We start from the raw sequence: 23,693 nt of genomic DNA, 5'->3' as shown, positions 1-23,693 counted from the left end.
TTCGTATTATGTCACATACCAGTGCTAAATGATAAGTTGCATAAGAGATGTGGGCGAAATGTCAGGAGAGAATGCTTCTGGAAAACCAATTATTATTTCTTACATTGTACTATATTAATCATATACCACAATACGTATAATGCACCACTAGCATGTTATATTATTCGTATTATGTCACATACCAGTGCTAAATGATAAGTTGCATAAGAGATGTGGGCGAAATGTCAGGAGAGAATGCTTCTGGAAAACCAATTATTATTTCTTACATTGTACTATATTAATCATATACCACAATATGTATAATACACCACTAGCATGTTATATTATTCGTATTCTGTCACATACCAGTGCTAAATGATAAGTTGCATAAGAGATGTGGGCGAAACGTCAGGAGAGAATGCTTCTGGAAAACCAAATATTATTTCTTACATTGTACTATATTAATCATATACCACAATATGTATAATACACCACTAGCATGTTATATTATTCGTATTCTGTCACATACCAGTGCTAAATGATAAGTTGCATAAGAGATGTGGGCGAAATGTCAGGAGAGAATGCTTCTGGAAAACCAATTATTATTTCTTACATTGTACTATATTAATCATATACCACAATATGTATAATGCACCACTAGCATGTTATATTATTCGTATTATGTCACATACCAGTGCTAAATGATAAGTTGCATAAGAGATGTGGGCGAAATGTCAGGAGAGAATGCTTCTGGAAAACCAATTATTATTTCTTACATTGTACTATATTAATCATATACCACAATATGTATAATATACCACTAGCATGTTATATTATTCGTATTCTGTCACATACCAGTGCTAAATGATAAGTTGCATAAGAGATGTGGGCGAAAGATCAGGAGAGAATGCTTCTGGAAAACTAATTATTATTTCTTACATTGTACTATATTAATCATATACCACAATATGTATAATATACCATTAGCATGTTATATTATTCGTATTCTGTCACATACCAGTGCTAAATGATAAGTTGCATAAGAGATGTGGGCGAAACGTCAGGAGAGAATGCTTCTGGAAAACCAATTATTATTTCTTACATTGTACTATATTAATCATATACCACAATATGTATAATACTCCACTAGCATGTTATATTATTCGTATTCTGTCACATACCAGTGCTAAATGATAAGTTGCATAAGAGATGTGGGCGAAATGTCAGGAGAGAATGCTTCTGGAAAACCAATTATTATTTCTTACATTGTACTATATTAATCATATACCACAATATGTATAATGCACCACTAGCATGTTATATTATTCGTATTCTGTCACATACCAGTGCTAAATGATAAGTTGCATAAGAGATGTGGGCGAAACGTCAGGAGAGAATGCTTCTGGAAAACCAATTATTATTTCTTTCCCGCCCAATTTGACCTGTCTCAGCCTGTGACGTGCGGGAGAATTGTCGAATCGGGCGGCGACACATGGCGAAGGGGTGGGACCAAGGCCAAAAAGGCGGCCGGACTGGGTGGCTAACATATTTTAAATGACAACGGAGTGCGCATGCGTCAAGCAGCGCCCTGTTTTCGCGCCCAAATTGGCGAGCTGGAGAATCGTCCAATCGGGCGGCGACACATGGCGAAGGGGTGGGACCAAGGCCAAAAAGGCGGCCGGATTGGGAGGCTAACATATATTTTAAATGACAACGGAGTGCGCATGCGTCAAGCAGCGCCCTGTTTTCGCGCCCAAATTGGCGAGCAGGAGAATCGTCCAATCGGGCGGCGACAGATGGCAAAGGGGTGGGACCAAGGCTAAAAAAAAAACGGCCGTTTTGGAGGCGGGGCTTCTTCTTGGCTGTAAATTGTAAAATTTGCCTCAGACAATCTCGGGACGCCGAGAGAGAAGGCAGCTTGGCCTGGGAGCCATTCTGAAGGCCTGGGTCGGAAGAAAGAAAGAAAGAAAGAAAGAAAGAAAGAAAGGGCAGCCGCGGCTAGAAGGCCCGAAGAGACAGGCTCCGTTTCTGAAGCAGGTGAATAAGGGCCCCTTTTTACAGGCTCACCTGGTTCATTTGACTTCCTTTGAAATTAATCTGGAGTTTAAAGAGACGCCTTTCCTTTTGGGAATCACTTTTACCTCAGGAAAGGCTTCTCTTCCAATCCCACTTCATTTTATGTCGCTTTCCTTGTTATTTTGGGGATTCTTTACCTCAGGAATCTCCTCAAAATTGAAATACAAAGAGGAAAATGCCTATTTTATATATTAGTCTTATCTTAATTTTATCAAAAATGGCATCAAATAGCACAAGATAAGGGTGGATAAAGGCTTTGTGAAACAGAAAGAAGAAAATATTTCATTTATTAATATTTCATTATTTTTTGCCTCAAATCGTCTCATGTCACAAAGCCTTGAAATAGAAAATACAGTAGAGTCTCATTTATTCAAGCTAAAGCTTGGATAAGCGAATATCTTGGATAATAAGGAGGGATTAAGGAAAAGCCTATTAAATATCAAATTAGGTTATGATTTTACCAATTAAGCACCAAAACATCATGTTTTACAACAAATTTGACAGAAAAAGTAGTTCAATAAGCAGTAATGTTATGTTGTAATTACTGTATTTACAAATTTACCACCAAAATATCACGATATATTGAAAACAAAAATGGGTTGGATAATCCAGAAACTTGGATAAGCGAGACTCTACTGTACAGTTAAATATTCAGGGGAAAAAATGTTCACTGAAATATTTACAAAATCATAAAAATATTAATATTAAAATAAAAAAATATTTGCAGAAATATTTGCCAAAAATAAGCAAAGTATTTGGGGAAAAATATTCACAAAAATATTCACAAAAATATTCACAAATACATTCAGAAAAAATCAATCATGAAAACATTCACAAACATTGAAATAAAATATTCACAAAATATTCACCCAAAAAATCATACAAATATTTGTGGAAATATTTGCCAAAAATAAGGAAAATATTTGGAAAAAATATTTACAAATACAGTAGTCTCACTTATCCAACACTCGCTTATCCAACGTTCTGGATTATCCAACGCATTTTTGTAGTCAATGTTTTCAATACATGATATTTTGGTGCTAAATTCTTAAATACAGTAATTACTACATAGTATTACTGCCTATTGAACTACTTTTTCTGTCAAATTTGTTGTATAACATGATGTTTTGGTGCTTAATTTGTAAAATCATAACCTAATTTAATGTTTAATAGGCTTTTCCTTAATCTCTTCTTATTATTCCCTCAGAAATGGCAAAGCCTTGTGAAACGGATGGAAGAAATAAAGGCAAAATTTTTGAAAATTTCCACAGCTTTTTCTAAAGGGACCAGGTGAATATTGTTCTTTTTTATTTATTATAATCTGATTTATTTCTTATCCAGATCATTTCTTTTCACTTCTATTTTATGTATTAATATTTTAATATATTTTATTATATCCAACCAAAAAAAATAATTACAAGATTTTTCCAGAGAAGAAGAAAAAGGCTAAAATTTTGCGTTGTGAGTTTTCTAGGCTGTATGGCTATGCCCCAGAAGCATTCTCTCCTGACGTTTCGCCCACATCTATGGCAGGAAACCATAGATTGCTGGAAACTATAAGGGAGTGGTGAGGCTTTTATATATAACTGGCCTCGTTTCCAACAGACCTCACAACCTCTGAGGATGCCTGCCAGAGATGTGGGTGAAACGTCAGGAGAGAATGCTTCTGGAAACCCATTATTATTTCTTACATTGTACTATATTAATATATAATATATATTATATCAAAAAATAAATAAATTACAAGGTCTTTTCCAGAGAAGAAAAAAAAGGCGTAATTTTTGGGTTGTTGTGAGTTTTCCGGGCTGTTCCAGAAGCATTCTCTCCTGACGTTTTGCCCACATCTATGGCTTGGAAACTAAGGGAGTGGTGAGGCTTTTATATGTCTGCGAAATGTCCAGGGTGGGAGAAAGAACCCTTGTCTGTTGCAGGCAAATGTGAATGCTGTTATTGGCCACCTTGATTAGCATTGAATGGCCTGCAGTTTCAAGGCCTGGCTGCTTCCTGCCTGGGGGAATCCTGTGTTTGGAGGTGTTAGCTGGCCCTGCTTTTTGAGGTGGCAGCCCAGAAACTCACAACAACCCATGAAAGCCTTTGACAACACATGGCAACATTTTTGAAAATTCAGACAGCTTTCTAGAGGAAAGGAGTAGAATAATAATTGCATTTTTTTACCAATCTGATTTATTTCCAGCCTTAAGACCCATAACATGCTATGCTGAAAATTTTATATATATATATATGTGTGTGTGTGTGTGTGTATATATGTATTTGTATATAATGGACAATGTAATTTATAATAATGATTTAATGTATATACATATAATATTGATAATAATATTGTAATGTAATAAAATATAATAACAACACAATATAATGATATTGATTATATATTATATATAATTTTATATGTACATAGAAAGTATTAGCATGCACAATAATAGCATTATATATAACTATATTGTACTACACCATCATACTGTAATGTTATTAAAAATATTACAGGTAATACATAACATAATTAATATTATATTGTATTATATTGTATGTATATTCAATATATTATATTGAATATAATATTATATTAATAATATAATATATTAATAATAATATAATATTATCATATAATATTATAATAATATAATATATTGTATGTATATTCAATATATTATTATATATCGTTGTCTATTATATTGTATATTATATACGATATACTATATATACATAATACATATTATATTATTAGCATAGCATGTTACAGGTACAGGAGGCAAGATGGGAACTGCCTTCCTGGCCTTGCAAAATAGATAGAAGACAATGCCTGTTTTTTTTTCTGAATGCTTTCTTCCCACTCATTCTTCTCCCAGCGCTGAATTCAAGTCAACGTGAAGAAAGAAACAAAAGGTCGAGAGACAGAGGACGGAAGATGCTTGAAGACACCCTCGCAAGGACACCGCCTGCCTCCCAAAAAAGGTCGTTTTCAGGGTAATTGGTGTAATGGTAGGCATTTAATGTCTATCTTTGCATTAAAAAAAGGGTTACCTTTGCACACGGTTCCCCTCGCGTGTGGCATCGAAGAAGTCCCACTCGGGAACGGACGGGTCCTCCCTTTGTTCTAGGCAGATGATGGGTCTTCCTATACGGGCCGTAGGGGTCACAGCTTGGGGGTCAGCGGGGGGCCCCGCCCTGGCATCGCGGGGGGCAGCACACATTACGGGCATTTTAAGATGTCCTTGCAACTTAGAAATAAAAATATCAATACCTTAACTCACTTACTAACATCCTACTAACACCATTGTAAATAGGGTACCCTGCCCTTTTAAATAGGACTGTGTTCTGCCTGATGGCAAGAACCAAGCTGGGAAGGGAGGGGGCCTCCTGGCCCCCCATAAAAGGGCCCCCATGGAAGGACATTGCAAAAGGCCCCTAAGGTGTCCTGAGAGCAGCCTCTTGGTCCTCAGTGTTCCCCACGGGGCCAGGGCTGGGCCCCTCGCTCTCCCCCAACCCATGGACCCTGCCGCTTGTATATCATCCGCCCAGGGCCAACGGACGCCCCCTCCCTCCCCGGGCGGAGCTTCGAGGCCACACTCAAGGGGAGACCAGAGCCGTGTGCCTCATGCCAACGCCTAGCACGTGGCGAACCTTTTTTTTTTACTGCAAACATAGGCATCATGATTGTGATTTTTGTTAATTCCTTTTAAATTTAATTGTTTGTATTCGATAGCATGGTAGGCTGGTTTTATATCAGTGAGCCGCCCCGAGTCCCTCTGGGGAGACGGTGGCAGGGTACAAAAATAAAATTATTATTATTATTATTGATTCGAGGCACCTGGAAAAAGAAATACCAGGAAGCAGATAAAATTATTATTATTATTATTATTATTATTATTATTATTGATTCGAGGCACCTGGAAAAAGAAATACCAGGAAGCAGATATTATTATTATTATTATTATTAATTCCAGGAAAAAGAAATACCAGGAAGCAGATAAAATTATTGTTATTATTGTTGTTGTTATTATGTAGGACCCACTTTTATTTATGTAAGGCCACACACCCAGGGGACCACTATTCCTAATTAAAGCCTGGTTAAAGGGGATCCTCTATTCTTAAAGTTAGGCGTATAGAGATCTCCTATCCAGAAACTAACGCGGCCTGCCCTATAGAGATCTGTTAAACCAAGGCGGCCTGCCTTATAGAGCTCTCCTATTTCACGTAATACCAGGCAATATGGAGATCCCTGGTTTTTTTAACCGTTAAATCCCTTACGTGAGGATATCCCTGGTTTTTTTTAACCGTTAAATCCCTTACGTGGGGATATCCCTGGTTTTTTTTAACCGTTAAATCCCTTACGTGGGGAAATCCCTGGTTATTTTAACCATTAAATCCCTTACGTGGGGAGATCCCTGGTTATTTTAACCTTTAAATCCCTAACGTGGGGAAATCCCTGGTTTTTTTAATCTTTAAGGCCAGATGTGGGGATTTCCTTGCTTCTTTTAACCCGTAAGGCCAGCCATGGGGAGATATCTTAGGCTGTTTTCACGAAAAGTCGGGTATAGATGCACTGTTTTCTCTCCCGTTCCATGTGCCTGGACTCCCGGAGGGCTCCTGCCGGACACCATCTCCCATCGGCCGAGAGGGATCCTTCTTGTCTGGGAAGGATCTGCAACACAGGTAAAAAGAAGATTCCGGGAAGGAGATTCTACAGCGGAGCCCTTAAGCCAGGTGAGACACTCCTTCCAGCTCCACGGCTGCCTTGCACACACACACACACACATGACACACAACACACATACACATGTACAGCTGGGGTCCACGGGGACTCTTCCCCAATAGATCGGGGACTCCCACTCCGGCGATTGGCCATTGTAAATGCCTTGAAAGCAGTTTGGGGCTTCCGGCCAAGCGCTTGCAAAGAGAATCCATTCAAGGTTGGACCCCCTTTTAAAGGGCCTGGCACGTGGTATTTATTCCTGGCACGTGGAAAACTCCATTTGTAAGGCAAACCCTCGTTAAAGGAGTTTGCAATTAATTTAAAACCAGGCTTCTGAGGGACCCGCTGCGTTTAAAGCCAAACCTAGCAGGTGGGAACCCCTTTGGTTAACGTAAGGCGAGGGACCCTCCATATTTAATAAGATGGCTGGCAGAATCTTAACCTAAATGCAGGCCTATGGGCTACAGCCTATTCTGCATAGCCAGGCATGGGGGGACCCCAGATTATTAACTTGAGGCCTGGGAAAAGGAGATTTTTGTATTTATTTATTACAATATTTATATCCCGCCCTCTCTCCCCTTAAAAGGGGACTCAGAGCAGCTTACGTTATATTTACATATTTATTTATTACAATATTTATATCCCGACCTCTTTGGAGGCTTTTAAGCAGAGGCTGGATGGCCATCTGTCGGGGGTGCTTTGAATGCGATTTCCTGCTTCTTAGCGGGGGGTTGGACTAGATGGCCCTTGAGGTCTCTTCCAACTCTACTATTCTATGATTCTATGATTCTATGATTCTACCTCTCCCCTTAAAAGGGGACTCAGAGTGGCTTACAAGTGATATTTACATATTTATTTATTACAATATTTATATCCCGACCTCTCCCCTTAAAAGGGGACTCAGAGTGGCTTACAAGTTATATTTACATATTTATTTATTACAATATTTATATCCCGCCCTCTCTCCCCTTAAAAGGGGACTCAGAGCGGCTTACAAGTGATATTTACATATTTATTTATTACAATATTTATATCTGGCCCTCTCTCCCCTTAAAAGGGGACTCAGAGCGGCTTACAAGTGATATTTACATATTTATTTATTACAATATTTATATCCCTCCCTCTCTCTCCTTAAAAGGGGACTCAGGGCGGCTTAACAATAAGACGCATATATAAAAAACCATACAGTGCAATATAAATCATCATTAACTTACATCAGTATTCATAAAACACATTATAAAATACAGATAGGTTAGTTCAGTTAAAATCCATTCAAGGTATACGTAGACTCCCTTTTAATGCCAACCTTTCCACGTGGAAAACTCCATTTGTAAGGCAAACCCTCGTTAAAGGAGGTTTGCAATTAATTTAAAACCAGGCTTCTGAGGGACCCGCTGCGTTTAAAGCCAAACCTAGCAGGTGGGAACCCCTTTGGTTAACGCAAGGTGAGGGACCCTCTATTTTTAATAGGATGCCTGGGAGAATCTTAACCTAAATGCAGGCCTATGGGCTACAGCCTATTCTGCATAGCCAGGCATGGGGGGACCCCATATGATGAATTTGCAGCCTGGTAAAAGGAGATTTTTGTATTTATTAACTTGTTACATTTATATCCCGCCCCCTCTCCCCTTAAAAGGGGACTCAGAGCGGCTTACGAGTTATATTTACATATTTATTTATTACAATATTTATATCCCGCTGTCTCCCCTTAAAGGGGACTCAGCGGCTTACGAGTTATATTTACATATTTATTTATTTATTACAATATTTATATCCCGCTGTCTCTCCCCTTAAAGGGGACTCAGAGCGGCTTACAAGTTATATTTACATATTTATTTATTTATTACAATATTTATATCCCGCCCTCTCTCCCCTTAAAGGGGACTCAGGGCAGCTTAACAATAAAACGCATATATAAAAACCATACAGTGCAATATAAATCATCATTAACTTACATCAGTATTCATAAAACACATCATAAAATACAGATAGGTGTATTACATACACTGTATCATTAGCATCGCACAATATCAGCATTATATACTACATTGCATTATACCACTATACAGAAACATTATTAGCAATATTACATTTAATATATAATATGTAATTCATATTATTATATTGTATCATTGTTAGTATTATATTGCATTATTTATTTATTTGCTAGATGTATATGCTGCCCTTCTCACCCCCAAGGTGAACGGCTTACAAATTAAATTTACATACAATATTATATTATTACCATAGTACAATACTGGCAGTAAATTACTATATTGTACTATATGAATATATGGTAATATTATTAGTAGTATTACATGCAAAATGTAATACATAATTAATATTATTATATTTAATTATTAGTATATCGTTTTACAATATAATATGAACATTATATGTATATGCAATATGTTATAATTATATATTAAATTTTATATATATGTATATATATATGTATGTATGTATATATATATATATATACATACATACATACATACATATATATACACACAGTAGAGTCATCCAACATAAATGGGCCAGCGAATATTTATTTATTTATTTACAGCATTTTACCGGGCTGGCCTCGAACTCATGACCTCCTGGTCAGAGTGATTTGTTGATATTTATTATTCATTTACAGCATTTATATTCCGCTCTTCCTTCTCACCCCAAAGGGGACTCAGGGCGGATCACCTGACACATATAGGCAAACATTCAATGCCTTTTAACATAGAACAAAGACAAACAGGCTCCGAGCGGGCCTCGAACTCGTGACCTCCTGGTCAGAGTGATTCATTGCAGTTAATTGCAGCTGGCTTGCTTTCCAGCCTGCGCTGTTGGATAATAAGGAGGCATTATGGAAAAGCCTATTAAACATCAAATTAGTTGATGATTTTACAAATTAAGCACCAAAACATCATTTGACAGAAAAAGTAGTTCAATATGCAGTAATGCTATGTAGTAATTACTGTATTTACGGATTTAGCACCAAAATATCACGACGCATTGAAAACACGGACTACAAAAATGCGTTGAATAATCCAGAATGTTGGATAAGAGAGTGTTGGATGAGACTACTGTATATACAATATAAATTAGAATAGCATGTTATTGGGGGAGGAGCATCTTGGTTATTAGATGTTTTTTTTAGTTGTTGATATTAGTATAGATATGACATTGAGTATATATTATCCTAGCACAATGTTAATATTAGTTATTCATATTAGTCTCAATATGACATTAATAGAGTACATTATTATCCTAGCACAATGTTATTAGATGTTAATATTGATATTAGTCTCCATATGACATTAATAGAGTATATTATTATTCTAGCACAATGTTATTACATAGGACCATGTTGTTGCTAGGGGGAGGGCCCCCCCACTGATTGTATTATTAGTATTATGTTGTTGCTAGGGGGAGGGCCCCCCAACTGAGATCCCCTGTCATTAATGTGTCAGACCAGGCATTTCACTCCTACCTTTGCATCAGAAAGCAGGCTCCCTGTGCGCTAGGCCTTCCTTTGAGGAACACATTCACAGCTCCGCTTGAGTGTGGCATTGAGGCCCCACTCAGGGACGGGCGGGTCCTCCCTTTGCCCTGGGCAGATCGTGGGGGGTGGGCGGATCTCCCTAGACGGGCAGGGGGTCGCGGCTGGCGGGACAGCGGGATATAAAAATATAAATATATATATTAAAACCCTTGCACCCAAGGAAACAACTCTGGGGACCCGAGCGGCTGCTCCCAGCTCACGTCACGGGCATTTTAAACATCTCGTAGCAGCTCAGATTAATACCTGAACTAACCTTAACCTGCTAACCCTACTAACCCATTTCTAACTAGAGCAGGAATTTTAAATAGGGCTGTTTTTGCCTGTTGGCAAGAACCAAGCTGGGAGGGGGCCTCCGGGCCTCGGGTGGGAAGAACCCTAACCCTGTCCCTGCCCTGCGCTGGGAGCGCCCCCCCTCGGGACCCCAGTGTTTGGTCCCCGCTCTCCCCCAATCCGACGGCCTAGAAAGCCCCTCCGCCATCCGCCCAGGGCCAACGGACAGCCCTCCCTCCCCGGCAGCCGCGTTCCTCATGCAACAGGGAGCCTGGTTCTGGATGCAAACGTGGGACCCCCTTAGGACCCCCTTTTCTCTGTGCAGGGACCCCCGCTCCCCATAAATAAATGCCTGGTGGAAGGGGATCCTAGTAGAAAAAGCCACAGTTCCCAAGAGCCCCCAAAAGCGAGATGCTCCCTTGGTTCAGCCCTTCTGACACTTGTTTTCTCCCTTGTTCTATGTCTCCGGAATCGCCGAGGGAGGGGCTCCTCCTGGACAAGAGCCAAGGACGGACAGATGGACGGACGGACGGAAGGAAGGAGATCCCAGAGAGCAGGACGCCTTGCCTTTCTGGCTGCTGAGCTTGACCCCTTTCCAACAATGTCAGCGTTCAAGAATAAAACTCTTCCCAAAAAAAGGTGTTTTCTGGTTATTATTCAAACGTTTAATTTTTGACAGCCTTAAACATCTAGATTACAATACAGTTTGTGCTGCTGCCTTTTATAAACCTTGTTTTCTACAAATAAAGTCAAGAGAAACACTATAAGTTTTGCACTGTGCTCAGACTCATTGTTCTGATATTCTGTTATATTGTTTTATTATTTATATCGTTTTTAATGTATGACTTTATTACATGTGACATGGGAGCGGGGTATAAAAATAAAGTATTATTATTAATAAACACCACAATTTTCTTGCACCCCAAGTACATCTGGCCATTGCCAAAGAGTATTTAACTCTGCCTACATGGCACTAAAGTGTATTTATATGTTGATTGTTTCTATTGATTTTATGTAATGTTTGCTTTATTTGCATTGAAGTTTTGTCTGGATGTATCTTGTATGCTGCTCATCTCCATAAATGAGCGGGATAGAAATGAGGTTAATAATTTTACGAATGTTTTAATGTAACTTGAATTTTAAATTGAGTTGAAATGTGATTGTAATTGTTTATAAGTGTTATCTATTTGTAAGCCACCCTGAGTCTCCTCTTATTGGGTGAGAAGGTCTGGGAAGAAATACTGTCATAAATAAATAAAATATTCTGTGTCCAGGTTGCTTCATGGGTTGACTTCTCTGGCAGGATTAATCTGCAGGGCCTTTCCTGTGGGAAAGTTTACACAGGGACTAACAAGCATGGAGCAGGGAAGGCACTGCAAACACTCCTGCGCATGCGCGGCCTGCTCCCTGGTAGAAACTTGGCCCCGCCCACTACAACCATCCTTTTCCCTTCTGTGGCTGCGCTGCCTGTTCCGTATTTGAGGGAACTTGGCCCCGCCCACTGCAAGCACCCCTTTCCCTTCTGCGGCTGCGCGGCCTGTTCCATATTTGGGGGAGCTTGGCCCCCGCCCACTGCAGGCATTCCCTTCACTTCTGCGCGGCCTCCGTCACAGGGCGGCAAGATGGTTTCCCGGCCCGGTAAGTGTCGTTCGGGGCGGCCGATTCCACGGCGACCCGGCTCCGTCGAGGCCTCGTCGCCAAGGCCCGGGAGGAGAAGGGAGCCGGGAGCGTGGCCTTCCAAACGTTCGCAGGCCAAGGCAGGGAAGGAATCCCAGGCAGGAAAACCCACTTCGGCCTTCGCTCCTGGTGTTTTGGACTCTTCCCCAACCCGTAGGCAGGCTGCTAGGCATTGTGGGAGTTGGAGTCCCAAACATACTATACTATATACACATATAATACACATACACATATAATGATGATAATCCGATGCAATACAATTTAATAATTACATTAAATTACATTAATGCAATTTCGTATAGTACAATATAATCTGTTTATATTGTGCTGTACTAATATAATGTACATACATAATATAATATTCTGATGTAATACAATTTAATAGTAATAATACACTATTATAATTGTATATATTAGATGTAATGTTACTATAACATTGCAATATAGTCCTATAGTACAATATAATATTCAATGCTTATATTGTGCTGTATTGATATAATATATTGTATATACATATAATATTGATAATATTCTGATGTTACAATGTAATAATACACTTATAATTGTATATATTGCATGTAATGTTACTAATATTGCAATATAGTCATAGAGTACAATATAATAATATATAATGCTTATATTGTGCTGTACTAATATTATAATATACATATAATATTGATAATATTCCGATGTATTACAATATAATAATACTATTATAATGATATATTTATATTACATGTAATGTTACTAATAATATTGCAATATAGTCCTATAGTACAATATAATAATATATAATGCTTGTATTGTGCTGTACTAATAATATAATATATTGTATGTACAGTAGAGTCTCACTTATCCAACATAAACGGGCCGGCAGAACGTTGGATAATCGAATATGTTGGAAAGATTAAGGAAAAGCCTATTAAACATCAAAATAGGTTATGATTTTACAAATTAAGCACCAAGACATGTTATAGGTGGGAAGGCACCATCTGATCCCTCCTGAGAGATGGCCATTCATCCTCACTGTTAGTTCTATGGCGAAGTAAGGCTTTAGAGGCATAGAATCTTACATTTGGAAGGGATCCTGGAGGCCATCTAGTCCAACCCCAGTCTGCCAAGCTGGAAGGACACCATCAAAGCCCTCCCGACAGGTGAACATCAAGCCTGTCATAGAATTTTAGAGTTTGAAGGGGCCCCGAAGCCCATCGAGTCCAACCCCAGTCTGCCTGACTGGAAGGATACTATTAAAGCCCTCCTGACAGAAGGCCATCCAAAAAGCACTCTCTCCTGACGTTTCGCCCACATTACTGACAGGCATCCTCAGAGGTCGTGAGGTCTGTTGGAAACCAGGCAAGAGGGGTTTATTATCTATCTGTGGGATGATGTCCAGGGTGGGAGGAAGAAAGAACTCGTGCATGTTGGAGGCAAGCGTGAAGCATTCTCTCCTCATGTTTCGCCCACAACCATGGAAGACCGCCTCGGAGGTCCAATAGTATTACGGTAGAGTCTCACTTATCAAACATAAATGGCTGGCAGAATGTTGGATAAGCGAATATGTTGGATAATAAGGAGGGATTGAGGAAAAGCCTATTAAACATCAAATTACATTATGATTTTACAAATTAAGCACCAAATCATCACATTATACAACAAATTTGACAGAAAAATTACTTCAATATGCAGTAATACTATGTAGTAATGACTGTATTTACGAATTTAGCACCAAAACATCACAATGTATTGAAAACATTAACTACTAAAAGGTCGAGTGCGTTGGATAATCCAGAATGTTGGATAAGCAAATGTTGGAAAAGTGAGACTCTACTGTATTCTGCGCCCAGGCTGGTCCATCCAATGCTCCGCTATGTTCCTTTTCTGCATTGCAGGGGCGCTCTTTACTTTTCATACCTCTATGTTGCTTTTCTGCATTGCAGGGGCGCTCTTTACTTTTCATACCTCTAGGTTGTCTTTCTGCCTTGCAGGGGCGCTCTTTACTTTTCATACCTCTATGTTCCATTTCTGCATTGCAGGGGCGCTCTTTACTTTTCATACTTCTATGTTCCACTCCTGCATTGCAGGGGCGCTCTTTGCTTTTCATACTTCTATGTTCCATTTCTGCATTGCAGCGGCTCTCTTTGCTTTTCATACTTCTATGTTCCATTTCTGCATTGCAGGGGCTCTCTTTCCTTTTCATACCGCTAGGTTCCATTTCATCAAAGCAGGGGCGCTCCTTGCTTTTCATACCTCTATGTTCCATTTCTTCAAAGCAGGGGCGCTCTTTACTTTTCATATCTCTATGTTGCTTTTCTGCATTGCAGAGGTGCTCTACACTTTTCATACTTCTATGTTCCATTTCTGCATTACAGGGGTGCTCTTTGCTTTTCATACCTCTATGTTGCTTTTCTGCATTGCAGGGGCTCTCTTTCCTTTTCATACCTCTAGGTTCCATTTCTGCATTGCAGTGGCGCTCTTTACTTTTCATATCTCTATGTTGCTTTTCTGCATTACAGAGGTGCTCTTTGCTTTTCATACTTCTATGTTCCATTTCTGCATTACAGGGGCGCTCTTTGCTTTTCATACCTCTATGTTGCTTTTCTGCATTGCAGGGGCTCTCTTTCCTTTTCATACCTCTATGTTCAATTTCTGCATTGCAGGGGCGCTCTTTGCTTTTCATACTTCTATGTTCCATTTCTGCATTGCAGGGGCTCTCTTTGCTTTTCATACTTCTATGTTCCATTTCTGCATTGCAGGGGCTCTCTTTCCTTTTCATACCTCTAGGTTCCATTTCTGCATTGCAGGGGCGCTCCTTGCTTTTCATACCTCTATGTTCCTTTTCCGCATTGCGGGGGCGCTCTTTGCTTTTCGTACCTCTATGTTCCATTTCCGCATTGCAGGAGCGCTCTTTACTTTTCATACCTCTAGGTTCCTTTTCTGCATTGCGGGGCACTCTTTGCTTTTCATACTTCTATGTTCCATTTCCGCATTGCGGGGGCGCTCTTTTCATTTCATACCTCTATGTTCCTCCTATCCCGCCTTTTCCCCCCTCCGCCTCCGCTCTCTTCTCCCATTGGTTGTTGCTTGGGAGGTCCCGCCCCTTTCCCCTTCCTTCGCTCCCTCATTGGTCGAAGCGCGTCCTGGCAGATATGTAGTGCGGGGGCGTTTCCCATCGTAGCCGCAATAATACAAAATAAATAATTATATAATATCAGAGATATATAGTCTTCGAGCTTATTAATAATCGTTTCGTATTATTATGTTTTTTTGAATATGAGGTCCATGGATGTGTCAGGGTTGGCGACGGAAGGGACGGGTTGCGTGATGGACCTGCCGGGACTTGGGGGCGGGGCAAGGGGCGTGGCCTGGCGCGTGAGAGCCGGGGAAGGGAACAGCCAAGATGGCGGCCGGGGTGAGTGAGGCGAGCGAAGCGCCGCTGAGGAGAACGGCAGGAAAAGGCCTTTAGATTATATTATAAATTATTGTGTTATTATTTCATATTATATTATTATCATACATATTATGTTACACCACGTTTATAATATATTATTTCTTTATTATTTCATATTATTATTATAGACATGATTTTGCATTATTATGTTGTTATTTTATATTATATTATTTTTATTTTTATTATTTTGCATCCTTATATTATTTGGTTTTTATATTATTATCATTTTACATTATTATATTATATTATTTTGTTCTTATTTCATATTATATTTATTTCATATTTTATTATATTATTATTTTGCATCATTATTATTTTATTCTGTTATTTCATATTATTATAATACACAGTATTTTGCATTATTATGTTGTTATTATTTCATATTATTATACATATGATTTTGCATTATTATGTTGTTATTTTATTTTATATTATTATTTTTATTATTTTGCATCCTTATATTATTTGGTTTTTATATTATTATCATTTTACATTATTATTATATTATATTATTTTGTTCTTATTTGATATTATATTATATTTATTTCATATTTTATTATATTATTATTTTGCATCGTTATTATTTTATTCTGTTATTTCATATTATTATAATACACAGTATTTTGCATTATTATGTTATTATTTCATATTATTATACATATGATTTTTCATTATTATGTGGTTATTTTATATTATATTATTTTTATTTTTATTATTTTGCATCCTTATATTATTTGGTTTTTATATTATTATCATTTTACATTATTATTATATTATATTATTTTGTTCTTATTTGATATTATATTATATTTATTTCATATTTTATTATATTATTATTATTTTGCATCGTTATTATATTATTCTGTTATTTCATATTATTATAATTCACAGTATTTTGCATTATTATGTTATTTTATATTATTATAATATTATTATTATTTTGCATCCTTATATTATTGGTTTTTATTTTATATTTTATATTTTTATTATTTTACATTTTTAGATCGTTTTGTTTATATTTCATATTATATTATATTATTATTTTACATCATTATTATACTATATAATTTTGTTGTTTCATACTATTATACACATGATTTTGCATTATTATGTTGTTGTTTTATATTATTATATTATTTTACATCATTTTTATATTTGTTCTTACGTATTGCGTATTATAATTATTATTTTGCATCATTATTATATTCTGTTATTTCGTGTTATACACAGTATACACAGTATTTTGCATTATTATGTTGTTATTTTCTATTATTATTATATTACTATTATTTTGCATCCTTATATTATTTGGATCTTATATTATTTTATATTATTATTATTGTTTTTCATCATTATTATATTATTTTGTTCTTATTTCATATTATATTATTATTATATCGCATCGTTATTATATTATTCTGTTATTTCATATGTCCGATTTACCTACATGAGTGGGAATCGATTTGGAGGAAAAAAATTAAATACACGTACTCCATGGACATGAAAGAAAACTGGCTGAAAGTAATGCATAGATGGTACCTAACCCCCCAAAAGATAGGATTTATGTATAAAAATACTAATAATAAATGCTGGAAATGTAAATCTCAAGTGGGCTCGTACCACCATATGTGGTGGAGTTGCAGAAAGATGGCAAAATTTTGGACGATGATGTTAGACGAAAGTAATAAAATTCTAAACACAAACTTTGCGAAGACGCCTGAGCTCCTCCTGCTAGGGTTATATGATGAATTAGATAAGGTAGATTTAAATACAGATAAACTATTTACATTTTTTATTACTGCAGCAAGGATGGTAATCGCAAAACAATGGAAAAGTGAGAAAGCCCCATCGAAAGATGCCTGGCTGACCAAATTGACTGAAATAAAGGATATGGACAAACTTACCTTCTTAATGAGAAAGAGCAACGGAAGAGCTATAAGAGCCACGGACTGGTCAAACTTTGAAGACTACCTTGTTACTTCAGAGAATGGAACCAGCAAGGTTGTATTCAGATTTTCTGGGAAGTTGTAGTTTAGGTAAACATAATGAAGATTTTACTGATTGCAGTACAGTCTCCTTATCTATAGATTTGATATGCATGGTTTTACTTACTGTAGTAAACTCTCCCCTCCAAAGTGTTTGTAGGCCTCTCTATGTTCTTCACTGCAATTCTGTGATATGTTTCTGGCCCAAATATCAGCGAAATATAAGGTTTACTTGCATCCATGGGGATCTTAGAATGGGAGGTATATGTAATAGTTTAACCCTTAAGCTCTTCCTCATTAAAAAAATTGCAGGAAAGTCTAATTATTTTTCCCCCTCCACAAATGTCTTGCAGGCATTACATTTTTTGTTCATTGTAAAATGTAATACAATGGTATAATTATCCCCCCCCCCCCTCCCAAGCACATCTTCTCTGTTGGTTTCTTCTTTTCTGGGTAGGAGATATTACTTTTTGGAGCCAACCCGGGATTTTATCAGTATATTTATTGTATGTGACCTCATTTGTTTTATGATTTGTTTTATTGTTGATTGACTTGTTTTATTGATATGTTTTTATATTGTCTGATATCTGGGCTTGGCCCCATGTAAGCCGCCCCGAGTCCCTTCGGGGAGATGGGGCGGGGTATAAAACTAAAATTATTATTATTATTATTATTATTATTATTATTATTATTATTATTATTACCTTAAGAAAAGATGATAAGAACTATCTAATTGGAACATAAATGATTAGTGACAAAGATCGGAAGTCAAACCCCCCCCCATTGCTAGTGTATATCCCCTCTCACAATCCCTAATCCAGACACACTTTCCCTGCCCCTGCCCTCCCTTCCCTGTTCCCCTGCCGTATGTCGTCTTATGTTTTATGTTTGATGTTTTAAAAGAAACTTTTCAATAAAAATGATACAAAAAAATAAAATAAAAAATAAACTTAACCAAACCTGACTGTTTAAACAAAATCAAATAAACATGTCATCCATAAATCAAAATAAAAACACACACTTCTTTACACCAACTTTGGTTGCAAATGTATGCAATTTCCTTGAGAAACCTCTTCCTTCCTTCCCAGGCACCATTTCTTAAACCCAGAAAGGGAAAACACACGTAGGAGCCGCCTGAATTCTCACTTGTCTGTCCTTACGGCTGAGTTACAACTCGCTGAGCTTGTTTTGATTCTGTTTCTATACAAAACGGTGGCTCCCATCATGAAATCAATAAAGTTTATTAGTTCACGACGGCCAGGTTTTGGGTGTTTTTATTGGGGAGGGAAATACAGACATTTTGCTTGTTGCGCCATTCGCCTGAAACTAAGTAAAATCTCTGGGAACGAACAGAGGATGGGAGAAGAACCGTTGCATTTTGCCCTGAGTCTGGAAACGGTCTTCCGAATGATCACAAAGGCCACCTTGGTGTAAAAGAGAGAGCTGTTTCTTTATAAAAAGGAGAGTTAAAGTGCGATAAATGCTCACTATCCCAGGCCTGCGAGTCCAGAGGAATTCCAGACAGGAAACAATCAGGGCCAGCTAACGCGTTCACAACAAAGGATTCCCCCAGGCAGGAATGCAGCCAGTCTTTGAAGCTGCAAGGCCATTCATTGCTAATCAAGTCGGCCAATGGCAACATTCACACTTGCCTCCAAGACAAGAGTTCTTTCTCTCGCCCTGGACGTGATTCCACAAATAGATAAACCTCCCTTGCTTAGTTTTCCAAAATACCACACAAGCTCTGAGGATGCCTGCCATAAATGTGGGCGAAATGTCAGGAGAGAATGCTTCGGGAACATGGCCATAGTTTTGTGCGGTTGCAAAGTTGCAGAGGTTGTATGGGATGGTGGGAGTTGCAGTTTGGCAAGGCACCAGCACTCTTGGGCGGAGGGGGTGAAAGGCCTTGCAAACCTCTCACTCCCAAGATTATTATTAGTAGTATTAGTATTATTTAAGATTACCCTGGATCAAAGAAATATCAATTAATATTACATTAAGTCCTAATGGCTTTTCTGTCTGTCGCCCTCCTGTGGACAGAAGAATATTGCACTTGCCTTGAAACTCTGATTCTTTGCTCTCTGCTGCCATTCAATGGTCAGATAGAAAAGTGCAGCACAAAGGCGCCTTCAACGCTCGAGGCTGCACTTCCGCCTCTGACCATTTGATGGCAGCAGAGAGCGAAGACTCAGAATCCCAAGGCAAGTGCAATATTCTTCTGTCCACAGGAGGGCGACAAAGAGAAAAGACATAAGGAATCCCATTGATATATCATTGAGCCATTTGGGAAATATAATTACATGACAATAGTAATACTACTAATAATAATATCCTGGGAGTTAGGGTTTTGCAAGGTCTTTCCCGTCTTCTGCCCAGGAGTGCCGGTGCCTTGTCAAACTACAACTCCCACCATCCTATACAAACTCTACAACAGCTCAATGCCATTGGAGCCTAGGAGATATAACCCCCCCTTGCTTAGTTTTCCAATAAGAATAAAATAATAACAACAAAACTTTATTTCTAGACCGCCCTCTCTCCTCCAGAGGATGTACATATAATTCACTATAATTGTATATTTTTATTATATGAAATATTACTAATAATATTGCAATATAGTCGTATAATATAACTAGCTGTACCCGGCCACGCGTTGCTGTGGCGTAGTCCTTAGTGGGGTTTTCTTCGTGGCATAAAGAGGATTCCCCTAGGTATGAAGCAGCCAGGCTTTGATGCTGCAAGGCTATTCAAGTTGGCCGACAATGGAGTCCCCTAGGTATGAAGCAGCCAGGCTTTGATGCTGCAAGGCTATTCAATGGGATTCAAGTTGGCCGACAATGGAGTCCCCTAGGTATGAAGCAGCCAGGCTTTGATGCTGCAAGGCTATTCAAGTTGGCCGACAATGGAGTCCCCTAGGTATGAAGCAGCCAGGCTTTGATGCTGCAAGGGTATTCAAGTTGGCCGACAATGGAGTCCCCTAGGTATGAAGCAGCCAGGCTTTGATGCTGCAAGGCTCTTCAATGGGATTCAAGTTGGCCGACAATGGAGTCCCCTAGGTATGAAGCAGCCAGGCTTTGATGCTGCAAGGCTATTCAAGTTGGCCGACAATGGAGTCCCCTAGGTATGAAGCAGCCAGGCTTTGATGCTGCAAGGCTATTCAAGTTGGCCGACAATGGAGTCCCCTAGGTATGAAGCAGCCAGGCTTTGATGCTGCAAGGCTATTCAAGTTGGCCGACAATGGAGTCCCCTAGGTATGAAGCAGCCAGGCTTTGATGCTGCAAGGCTATTCAATGGGATTCAAGTTGGCCGACAATGGAGTCCCCTAGGTATGAAGCAGCCAGGCTTTGATGCTGCAAGGCTATTCAAGTTGGCCGACAATGGAGTCCCCTAGGTATGAAGCAGCCAGGCTTTGATGCTGCAAGGCTATTCAAGTTGGCCGACAATGGAGTCCCCTAGGTATGAAGCAGCCAGGCTTTGATGCTGCAAGGCTATTCAAGTTGGCCGACAATGGAGTCCCCTAGGTATGAAGCAGCCAGGCTTTGATGCTGCAAGGCTATTCAATGGGATTCAAGTTGGCCGACAATGGAGTCCCCTAGGTATGAAGCAGCCAGGCTTTGATGCTGCAAGGGTATTCAAGTTGGCCGACAATGGAGTCCCCTAGGTATGAAGCAGCCAGGCTTTGATGCTGCAAGGGTATTCAAGTTGGCCGACAATGGAGTCCCCTAGGTATGAAGCAGCCAGGCTTTGATGCTGCAAGGCTATTCAATGGGATTCAAGTTGGCCGACAATGGAGTCCCCTAGGTATGAAGCAGCCAGGCTTTGATGCTGCAAGGCTATTCAATGGGAATTCAAGTTGGCCGACAATGGAGTCCCCTAGGTATGAAGCAGCCAGGCTTTGATGCTGCAAGGCTATTCAATGGGATTCAAGTTGGCCGACAATGGAGTCCCCTAGGTATGAAGCAGCCAGGCTTTGATGCTGCAAGGCTATTCAATGGGATTCAAGTTGGCCGACAATGGAGTCCCCTAGATATGAAGCAGCCAGGCTTTGATGCTGCAAGGCTATTCAATGGGATTCAAGTTGGCCGACAATGGAGTCCCCTAGGTATGAAGCAGCCAGGCTTTGATGCTGCAAGGCTATTCCATGGGATTCAAGTTGGCCGACAATGCAGTCCCCTAGGTATGAAGCAGCCAGGCTTTGATGCTGCAAGGCTATTCAATGGGATTCAAGTTGGCCGACAATGGAGTCCCCTAGGTATGAAGCAGCCAGGCTTTGATGCTGCAAGGCTATTCAATGGGATTCAAGTTGGCCGACAATGGAGTCCCCTAGGTATGAAGCAGCCAGGCTTTGATGCTGCAAGGCTATTCAATGGGATTCAAGTTGGCCGACAATGGAGTCCCCTAGGTATGAAGCAGCCAGGCTTTGATGCTGCAAGGCTATTCAAGTTGGCCGACAATGGAGTCCCCTAGGTATGAAGCAGCCAGGCTTTGATGCTGCAAGGCTATTCCATGGGATTCAAGTTGGCCGACAATGGAGTCCCCTAGGTATGAAGCAGCCAGGCTTTGATGCTGCAAGGCTATTCCATGGGATTCAAGTTGGCCGACAATGGAGTCCCCTAGGTATGAAGCAGCCAGGCTTTGATGCTGCAAGGCTATTCAATGGGAATTCAAGTTGGCCGACAATGGAGTCCCCTAGGTATGAAGCAGCCAGGCTTTGATGCTGCAAGGCTATTCAATGGGAATTCAAGTTGGCCGACAATGGAGTCCCCTAGGTATGAAGCAGCCAGGCTTTGATGCTGCAAGGCTATTCAATGGGATTCAAGTTGGCCGACAATGGAGTCCCCTAGGTATGAAGCAGCCAGGCTTTGATGCTGCAAGGCTATTCAATGGGATTCAAGTTGGCCGACAATGGAGTCCCCTAGGTATGAAGCAGCCAGGCTTTGATGCTGCAAGGCTATTCAATGGGATTCAAGTTGGCCGACAATGGAGTCCCCTAGGTATGAAGCAGCCAGGCTTTGATGCTGCAAGGCTATTCAAGTTGGCCGACAATGGAGTCCCCTAGGTATGAAGCAGCCAGGCTTTGATGCTGCAAGGCTATTCAAGTTGGCCGACAATGGAGTCCCCTAGGTATGAAGCAGCCAGGCTTTGATGCTGCAAGGCTATTCAATGGGATTCAAGTTGGCCGACAATGGAGTCCCCTAGGTATGAAGCAGCCAGGCTTTGATGCTGCAAGGCTATTCAATGGTATTCAAGTTGGCCGACAATGGAGTCCCCTAGGTATGAAGCAGCCAGGCTTTGATGCTGCAAGGCTATTCCATGGGATTCAAGTTGGCCGACAATGGAGTCCCCTAGGTATGAAGCAGCCAGGCTTTGATGCTGCAAGGCTATTCAATGGGAATTCAAGTTGGCCGACAATGGAGTCCCCTAGGTATGAAGCAGCCAGGCTTTGATGCTGCAAGGCTATTCCATGGGATTCAAGTTGGCCGACAATGGAGTCCCCTAGGTATGAAGCAGCCAGGCTTTGATGCTGCAAGGCTATTCAAGTTGGCCGACAATGGAGTCCCCTAGGTATGAAGCAGCCAGGCTTTGATGCTGCAAGGCTATTCAAGTTGGCCGACAATGGAGTCCCCTAGGTATGAAGCAGCCAGGCTTTGATGCTGCAAGGCTATTCAATGGGATTCAAGTTGGCCGACAATGGAGTCCCCTAGGTATGAAGCAGCCAGGCTTTGATGCTGCAAGGCTATTCAAGTTGGCCGACAATGGAGTCCCCTAGGTATGAAGCAGCCAGGCTTTGATGCTGCAAGGCTATTCAAGTTGGCCGACAATGGAGTCCCCTAGGTATGAAGCAGCCAGGCTTTGATGCTGCAAGGCTATTCAATGGGATTCAAGTTGGCCGACAATGGAGTCCCCTAGGTATGAAGCAGCCAGGCTTTGATGCTGCAAGGCTATTCAATGGGATTCAAGTTGGCCGACAATGGAGTCCCCTAGGTATGA

The 23,693-nt window shown here is 39.8% G+C and overlaps 1 protein-coding gene and 1 long non-coding RNA gene across 7 annotated transcripts in view; both read left to right on the top strand.

The window, feature by feature from the left end:
- The first annotated feature begins 1,800 nt into the window (after positions 1 to 1,800).
- Positions 1,801 to 5,960, top strand: LOC134293836 (uncharacterized). Its single transcript, XR_010000804.1, has 3 exons — positions 1,801 to 2,016; positions 3,263 to 3,345; positions 4,923 to 5,960. It is a non-coding gene; the product is annotated as an uncharacterized LOC134293836 (long non-coding RNA).
- Positions 5,961 to 7,570: 1,610 nt separating this feature from the next.
- The window catches only part of LOC134293832 (uncharacterized), a 29,684-nt gene continuing 13,561 nt past the window's right edge, over positions 7,571 to 23,693 (top strand). For 3 of the 6 annotated variants that reach the window (XM_062962707.1, XM_062962704.1, XM_062962706.1), the window contains exons 1-2: positions 12,240 to 15,681; positions 17,525 to 17,721. In XM_062962707.1, the coding sequence (XP_062818777.1) occupies positions 14,140 to 15,447 (1,308 nt within the window). In that variant the 5' untranslated portion in view covers positions 12,240 to 14,139 and the 3' untranslated portion in view covers positions 15,448 to 15,681; positions 17,525 to 17,721. The other 3 variants (XR_010000801.1, XR_010000802.1, XM_062962705.1) reach the window with 3 other exon arrangements.

Source organism: Anolis carolinensis, unplaced genomic scaffold (assembly GCF_035594765.1).
Source record: "Anolis carolinensis isolate JA03-04 unplaced genomic scaffold, rAnoCar3.1.pri scaffold_10, whole genome shotgun sequence".
In the NCBI taxonomy this organism is placed as follows: domain Eukaryota; kingdom Metazoa; phylum Chordata; class Lepidosauria; order Squamata; family Dactyloidae; genus Anolis; species Anolis carolinensis.
The sequence above is the reverse complement of the archived record's forward strand: the minus strand, read 5'-3'. Positions and strand labels throughout refer to the sequence as shown.